General features: G+C 26.3%; 2 protein-coding genes across 2 annotated transcripts in view; both read right to left on the bottom strand.

The window, feature by feature from the left end:
- Nucleotides 1–755: 755 nt before the first annotated feature.
- LOC108692145 lies at nt 756–4716 on the bottom strand. The gene is made up of 4 exons (XM_018200297.1): nt 4707–4716; nt 2959–3208; nt 1954–2070; nt 756–891 (listed from the first exon to the last, which is right to left on the bottom strand). Exons 1-4 carry the CDS (start codon nt 4714–4716, stop codon nt 756–758), a joined length of 513 nt encoding a protein of 170 aa, XP_018055786.1.
- A 3046-nt stretch (nt 4717–7762) lies between these two features.
- LOC108692140 overlaps nt 7763–8881 on the bottom strand; it is a 3093-nt gene continuing 1974 nt past the window's right edge. The window contains exons 3-5 of the mRNA XM_018200292.1: nt 8574–8710; nt 7987–8119; nt 7763–7813 (exon numbers count right to left, since the gene is read on the bottom strand). Of these exons, the coding sequence (XP_018055781.1) occupies nt 7763–7813; nt 7987–8119; nt 8574–8710 (321 nt within the window). The remainder of the gene's footprint in view (nt 7814–7986; nt 8120–8573; nt 8711–8881) is intronic.

The following is an 8881-nucleotide window of genomic DNA, read 5'->3' as shown; positions in this document are numbered from 1 at the left end:
AACAGATCGCGGAGACGCGCGCGTAAAAATCCTGTTCACGCGTACATAACGCCAGCGATACTGTAACTTTCGTAGTAGAGTTCCGTAACTCGGAAAGTACTCAATGAAACGTTATTATAGTGTTTGGGAAGTTGTCGACATAAACTACAAGAATATGTAATAAAAAATATAGGTTTCCATTTAAAAAAACATTAATGATCTTGACCTGATTTTGAAGGTTACTCAAGTTCACATTTTCATCATGTATCCCCCTTCAAGCCAATGTAACTTCTGTTCGAAAAATTTTCCAATAAAATCATCGATTCGCTAAAGAATCGACCATATCATTTAAAATGAAACACCGTGTATATAAATTCAATTTTTACTATTAATCGTAAGAATAATGATGAAGTCATGTAAAATTAAAAAAGTGTTTTCCCATACCTAATATTAATCACAAAGAGTAAAATAGTACATATTTCTTAGAATAATGAATACAAAGATCATACAAAGAATATACAGATCAGCATTTTTGTTCGTTAAGTTCTAAATGTATTAGAAAATTTATGTTCATGTTATATATCTTCAACATTATTGACTTTTCTAATGCATCTCCTCTGTTTATTATTTTTATTTTCTACATATAACATTCGTTACTTTTTATATTATTTTGTAATAAAAATTGTTGTATGTAATAAAAATTGGAAATTTATGACTCTGGCATTATTCTGGCTATCTACCTACTAAACAATATTGTTAATACATATAATTTTGGATCAGCATACATTTTCATATATTACAATATGGAACAGAAAACTTACTTGAAACAAATTTAGAGTTAAGCAAACTACGCCAAATACTGTTAAACAAAACATCATTACCTCGACTATAGACATCAAATGTTTGGTCAATCTTCAAAAACAGAAATGTATCATTTATATAATTATAATAAACATATTAGTGAAAAGCGGGGCTAGTTATGACTCTGTCACTTTAAGTTTTATCTATTTTCACACAATTACGACTAACAATAAATGCTTTAAAACGTTTCATGTTTATCTGGCTCACTAATTAGTTACTTTCACGTCCTTAATATATTTCGTAAATATGAAAAAAAATTTACGTTCATTAATTACAAGGATGTAAAGTGAATTAATATTCCTCACCTATGGGACATAGGTGCATCCTCGAAGGGTAAGTTGAGCCATAAAGATAATGTTTAATGAAATTATATATTATTAAAAACATGAAAGAATTATGTATACATTAATCGAAATTTTATTATTTTCATTCTAAGTGTATCATATAATTATTTATAATACACTTTCTCCTTTTTAAAGGCTTTAATAAAATTAAAAAAATCTATAATCTTCTCTTTATAATAATAATTGAACGTAAAATATATGTTTAATCATTAACACATAGTGAAAAGGATCAGTAAAAACAAATTTCATTTAAGCAGCTAAGTTATTGGATATAGGGTTCAGCAAATTCCATGTTGATAATTCATTTTTTATAACTGAAAACCATAGCTTAAATAGCAACTTGAACAGTAAAGTTAAAAAATACATTAATTACTTACATCTAAAGAACTTTGATTGTTATTAAAAGTTTTAATTATTACATGGATTAAAAAGAACATTCACCTAATAATTTTACTTTTCACATACGAAACGAAAAAGCGCATCTATTTGGCTGTTGATCGAACACGGAGTATTGTATTAAGCACAGTAATCTCTATCTATGTGCTACCTTACGCAAGCATAAATGTATCTATATATATTTTCGTTATTTACACTGAAAAAATGTGTGATTGAAAATGGATACCAGAAAATTCTAATTATATTCATCAATCAGAATTTGTCCATTTTCAATCAAACATTTTTTTCAGTGTACATATTTGTATTTGCCCAACTTGCCGCTATGCGCAACCAGCCCTGCTCTACTCTATCTATTTTGTAGATGTGTACCAACTTCATAGCTTGTCGGTGAATATCGACAGCACAAATTATGCCTTCGCTCATCAGAATCTTAGTTTTCTGCGTAATATTTTGTTGAATATTAATGTTTATTGCATGCTCGATACGATAACTGCAAATGTATGTGTCTTAATTACAACAGTATATTGAACGATTCGATTTTTCAGCAAAAAATACATCATTTCATAAACTTTGTTAATTATGCAGTATAATAGAAAGTTGTACTCTCTTAATCGATTCGTCCCTTATTTCTCTACAGGGATGCGATTTTTCACATGAAATAATGAGATAATTACTAGTTTTAATTGTTAATTACTTTTTAACGATTAATTAATAATGAGCGCCGGCTAAAATCTTCTAAAAATTTCTTAAGACATTAATAACATAATCAAGATCAAGACTATCCCAAACCTCCTTTATACTGCATAATTATCAAAGTTTAATATATTATGTTGTTTAAATATATTATTGATAAAAGATAAATTTTGATTATCGTTTAAATTGTTTTGATTATTCTTGTATATACTTTAAATTCTTGGGAGTGAAATTTCTCTCCCAAAAAATAATAGTTGCGTCAATCCGGTAGGAGTGAAATTTTCATTTTTAAAGAGTGAAGTATTACTCTTCGACAATGAAAAATTTCCAAGCGGGAGTCAAATTTCAATCTCTGTGAAGAGTGAAGAATTTTACTCTTCCAAAGAAGAGTCTGAAGTTCATGTGAAATTAGCCTCCGTACATACAATCTTGATGAAAATAGATTCATTTAATGTAAAATGAACAAATGTTTTAAAATGAACAAAACGAACAAATATAGTAGATAAAAGCGTCGCTCTGCCTCGCGAAGCGAGATAACCATTAACCATTAAAGTTGATCTTTTAGGAAATTCACTTCTTAAGAAAAAAAAAATTTACTGTTGCCGAACTGGCGCAACTTTTACTTTTCTTTCAGTGAAATTTTATTTTCAAAAATTTAGAGTATTTCTTACATCTTCATTCGTACCTAGCAATTTTAAATATTCCACAGACATATTGAAGATACGTAAGAAATATTGTTCCTGTTGCTAATACTGTAACTATTCCGATGCATATAATTGCGTAGCTGTGCAACAAAATTAAATAAAAGTACTTTTCTTGATCGATAAAATACTCCATCATAATTGGCAAATAAGATATATTTTTTGGTAAAACAGTAAGATCATTCGATAAATATTGACCAATAAGGCAAAAAGATCCTACAATAACGGCAAGTACTAAAAAATTAGAAAACGTTTTTATTAAAAATTCTATGAAGCAATATGAAGTTATTTCAGAATTTATGTTATTTAGCACACATATATGCATATATTATATATATTACAAAGTTGTATATTATTTTGATAATATATTCAATTTCTATTTAGAATTACTTTATTATTTACGCAATTTGTGCAATATATTATTGTTGCATACTAATATGTTATTGATCATTGTAAACGCATATATATTATACATATATGGGCAAATGTTTTAGTAGAATCAGTAGGACATATCATACATAAAAATATGTAGAAATATTAATCATAATCCGTACAGCACAAAAACATTGCAGCAACATTGTAGAAATATTTTATTGCAATATTGCAAAAATATTGCGATATATTGCGATGCTGCAATATTTCAGCAACATTGCAGCAACGTAAAAAATGTTTAAAAATATTGTTATGTAATGTTGTGGCGTATATATTACAACATAATATATACGGAATATTAGATTTTGCGCATACTGGAGGAATACTTGCAACATATTGCAGAAACATTGTAATAATGCAGCAATATTGCTGTAATATTACATATGTTACTGCAATATTTATTATAAGATTTTCCATTATATAAATTCATTATTTAAATATAAAAAAATTAGAAATAGGAATTAAATGTAATGAATACAAACAAAATATGAGTTCATAATTAATTATACTTTTACATTTTATAGATATATCAGTTTCGATATATCAGTACTGAAAATCTACAATATATGTTACGTGAACTATAGATTTTCAATGGCAGAGCACATCGGAACACCTATATGTCTTATATTTTATTACTGTGTCCATTGTGCATTATATTTAATCCTTAATTGTTTTCTGTCTTTAAATTATAAGCACAATTTCCTATAAATTATAGACATTGACTACGTTTATATCTTATGTCCGTTTCCACTAATATAGATATAGATTAACTTCAATCTATATGGGTAGAAATGGACATTAATCGGGTTTAATAACATTCGCAATTAGAAACTAACTAGTCATTCCATTTTTTAGAGAAATATAGTTATGATTGGTCAGTTTCATAACTACAGATGTTATTAAACCCGATTAAGTATGCCATGTAAACATGATCATTAATTCCTATTCTTTTATTATGTCCAGATCTTTATTTTATTGGATATACATAAATTAATATATATGAGCACAAGTCTTAACATTCAAAGCAAGATTTTTAGCAGAAGCACAAATCGACACGAGAGATTCAGTCTTTGTTTCTTACTGATTGAACAAGGACAAGATGACTTTTATGTCAATTTGTGTCTCTTACTGGAAATATTTTTAAAATATTGTTGCAACATTATTGAAGTAATATTACGAAGGGAAGTCTCTGCAATATTGTATTGCAATATGCATTGTTGAAATATTGCAGCAATGTTATTAATTTCTGTGCGGTAAGTTACAGAACAATGTCAGCATAGATCTGAGAATATTTTTTTACTTGTGAGCATAATTGTGTGACGTCTTGCAGTGTAATTATATTCCTTTATGATAGCAATTTCGTTTTTATTTTTTATTTGATTACATATATATTCAAGTTGCATTAATAAGTCTTTTACCTGTTATTTCAATAATTTGATTTATTGTCTTTGTATATAATGTATAATAATTTTTTAATATAAACAATTTAATATGTTAATTTACAAAAATTCATTTGACATTACGATGTCACATATTCTGTAAGTTGTTAACTTACAGCTTTGATGTTAAAACAGAATGAGTTGTAACTTGTTATGCAAACAATAAAGAAAGACGTGGAAGACAGGACCTTGCTGATAAGATTTGAAGTACATTTTGATGTTATTAGCGTTGTCAACTATCAGTAGTAATTTTATTTTTAATTACATGTTTATAAACAATTATAAATTTATAATTTTTCTTATATTACATAATAATAAGATATACTACTTGATAGTAAAAATTTGCAAAATAACTTATCACATAGTATTTCTTTTATACTCTATTCTTACCTGAAATACAATACCCGCTGTCAGAATAGTAGAAATGAGAATAAACTGAAATCGTGTGAATTTAGATTGTTGATGGGGCCACAAGCCGATAACAAGCAATAGAATTCTATTGAAACTAAAGTACTGAATCTCTAGATGAATCATTCTCTGCGATGTCCTAGATGCGACTGGTTACGAAGCAGTTGACGAGTACGATTATCCCTTCTCCTTTTTCATCGATTATCTAGATATTCTCTCTTAGACTATAAATTTTTAATATAAATGCTTATAATTTGTATAATTCGAGGCTATACAAAATATCCATTGTGAGATCACAAACTTATCCATATTTTAGTATTATTTTTTCTTGCAATAAGAACTATTAAGACACTCCGATATCAAGAAAATGAATATCTTTCGAACGAATAATTTCTTTTATTTAAAAAAAAAACGAAAGACATTTATCAAAGGGCATAAGTCATGCATGTATCCTCTATTTTTGCATTGACTTCATTTTCATACGATCTCTCATATGATATGTTTAATCTTTGAGATGAATATCCTCTATATTTTTTCTTCTGCATCGATCGTAATTAATACATCTCATGTCAATTTAAAATATGATAATGACAATATTTTTCGATATAATATTTTGTAAAATATTATTTTCATATTATTATTTTCATATTATTAAATTAAATGTTAAATATTATTATAATAGATTGTACAAAAAAATAAATCTGTTGTTTATGTTTTGTTCAGTTATTCATAATATGTTTACATTTTAGAACCGGTTCCATCAATATAAGATTAATTTTATAATCTCGATTTAATTAACTTATTATTTATTTATTTTTCTATTACTTCATATTAGAAAAATAATGAATTGAATCAAGATTTATAATCTTATGTTGTGAATATTTTTGATTGCATATTTTTTTAATTTGCTAATTTATAAATATCTTAATAATAAAATTTTAAGTATAAATATATGTATACATAGTAAAATATGAAATTTTCTTTATTTTTAAATATGAGAAATGCTATTTTATCTTCTTCGAATATATATTTTCTTATGTTCTTATTTAATTCATATTTGAATTATTACTGTGTGGATAACATGGTGGTAAAATAAGATATCGAATCTTTTTTCAATTGCAACCATATTATTGCATTTTCTTTTATATTACAGTATATTCAAGAAAACACTACACTATTACCGCAAAGCACTCTAATGATTAATAAATAATCCTGACAATCAAATGGAAATTTTTAGTGCTTTTTATCAACAGAAAGAATATATATAATTCTCTTTGGATGTATAAAAAAAAAATTGTGTGAATTTTTGAAGCATCACATGATCCCAGGGATTGATTCCATCTGTTGTCAGTAATCTCTTGTAAGTGGGTTATAAATTCATAAATTTGTTGTTTTTCCATTTTACCAGAAGACAACGTAATTCCGCAATGAATTTTTTCATAGAATCATTGTCAATCTTTTAATATTATAAATATTCTATTAATAATATTCTATATTCGGATAATAGTAATTCTAGTCATTTTTCTTTCTTTAATAGGTTTCTACGTCAATATAATCTAAAAAATCTAAAAAAATACGAATCTAATGACTGTAATTAATTTGTTGAACTTTAATTGTTAAAATTAATTTTTTCGATTAAATATTTTCTAAATGTCTTTCTTTTACATAAAATTCAACTCAAATATTCTAGTTGACAATAATATCCAGATGTGCAATTCGCTATGAAATCGGAATTGAAATTAGCAAATTTCTAAATGACATACATCATAATTCTTTACAACATGATTTCTACGTGATCGATTTGTCGCAACGGATGTATCTTTTTCATTATTCTTTTCAAATTAAATTATCAAAAATTTCAGAAAAGTTACACAAGCGGTCTTTCTTCTTTAATTCAAAACTTCGTTCTAATTCATTTATAAGTCATATTTGGATTTCGATGAGAATATCTCTTAATTTGAATTATTTTGATGTCGAATCTATCTAATAAAGCTTATAGTTAAAAAATAATTGAATCAAATTCACGACAGATACATACTTATAAATATCACTCAGCGATCAGCGTAATTAATACTTATTAATACAATACAATACAAACTTGATATATTAAATTGTCTAATTAAAAATATTGTTAATTAGTGACTATTACCTTTTTACAATCCTTGTGTTATTAATTAACGAAGTTAAAAGTTCCAAATATTTTAATTATTATATTGTTTAGGAAAAATGTTCAACGACAAATTGCAGATATAAAATTACTTAAATTCAATAATTTAAATTATGTGATTGTGTGAAATATAATACATACAATACTTAGTTTGAACACATTGCGACAATATGGTGTACATCTTTATTTGAACAATTTTAACTCTCTACATTTTTTTCTTAACAAAATCTCTTGATAACTACGTGCTCAAAAAATAATGTCATTATTTTTTCTAAATATTCTTGTTTTTTCATTAACTATGTTCTTATTATTTTATTAATTTCCAAATTCATGTTTATTTTGTCATCGCGTGGAATATATGACAGTAAAATAAGATATCGAAGTCTTTACTAACTGCAAAAAACATCTCTTTTTACAATATTGATTTGTAATGTGATAGATATAGGATGCGTTCCGATATTCACTGCCAGTGCTGAAAATCTATAGCTTATACGTAACGTATACTGCATAATATTAACACTGACAGTGAATATCAGAACACTCTCATAGATTGTTATTGATATTACCATGGCGAAACATTCCATAGAACCAGTAAATAATCCACCGATATTCAAAGTAAACTCCTTAGCTTTTCTTTGTAATAGAAACAATATTATTCTTTGTATATGTAATGGAGCTCTATACCACTGAACGTTGTATCTATGAAATTGTACATAGATAATGAATCGCTAACTGATAAAAGAAACTTTCTTATCAGTTATTTTCAGCTATGCTAATTTGTTGCATAACTGCATTAATTTTTACATCAGACAAAGCCATTCTTAAAAGGCACATAGAAGGAACAATTTTACTTATGAATTACAAATAACAAATTGACAAGACTAATTATAGTAAAGTTGCTATCACAAATCATCTTTTTACGAGCAAATTTTCGTTGCTATCGATTTACTGTTGTAATAGAATTCGAATTCACAAGAGTTCTCGACAAACATAATGCTGTCTCGATCATCTTGTCCCGATTTTGTCGAAATTAATTAGTTTCAGTACTTATCAACAATGTGACAGCAAACTCACTATATTTAGCTGTCTCTGTTTTAATAAAATCGTTCTTTCCGTGTAAACATTCATATACTTATCATGAAATGTTTCTTACACAGTAGAGAATACGTAATTATTGTGATCTGTTATAATCTGTGCGCTATAGTTGCCTATAAACAGACATAAAATCGTGGCGATTACATTTAACAATGGTAAACAAAATTCGCTGACACTTTTTTCAGATGAAGCACTCTGAAATATCTAAGATCAAGTTTAAAGGACATTAATACATCTTTTGCATGTATATGTACATTTATGTATATACATTTTTTACTCTTAATCTAAGAATAATGAAGTTATATAGAATTAGAAAAATACTTTACAGTTTTCTATATATATTATATATATATATATATATATATA

This window comes from Atta colombica, unplaced genomic scaffold (assembly GCF_001594045.1).
Source record: "Atta colombica isolate Treedump-2 unplaced genomic scaffold, Acol1.0 scaffold62, whole genome shotgun sequence".
Lineage (NCBI taxonomy): Eukaryota > Metazoa > Arthropoda > Insecta > Hymenoptera > Formicidae > Atta > Atta colombica.
This window is presented reverse-complemented; position numbering and strand designations above follow the sequence as displayed.

Bases quoted from the DNA above. Each gene is read 5' to 3' on its own strand.
- LOC108692145 (XM_018200297.1), bottom strand. The intron at 2,071-2,958 runs GTACGAATGAAG...ATACATTTGCAG, and splicing joins GGAATATTTAAAATTGCTAG to TTATCGTATCGAGCATGCAA. The intron at 892-1,953 runs GTTGGTACACAT...CTGTTTTTGAAG, and splicing joins ATTCACCGACAAGCTATGAA to ATTGACCAAACATTTGATGT.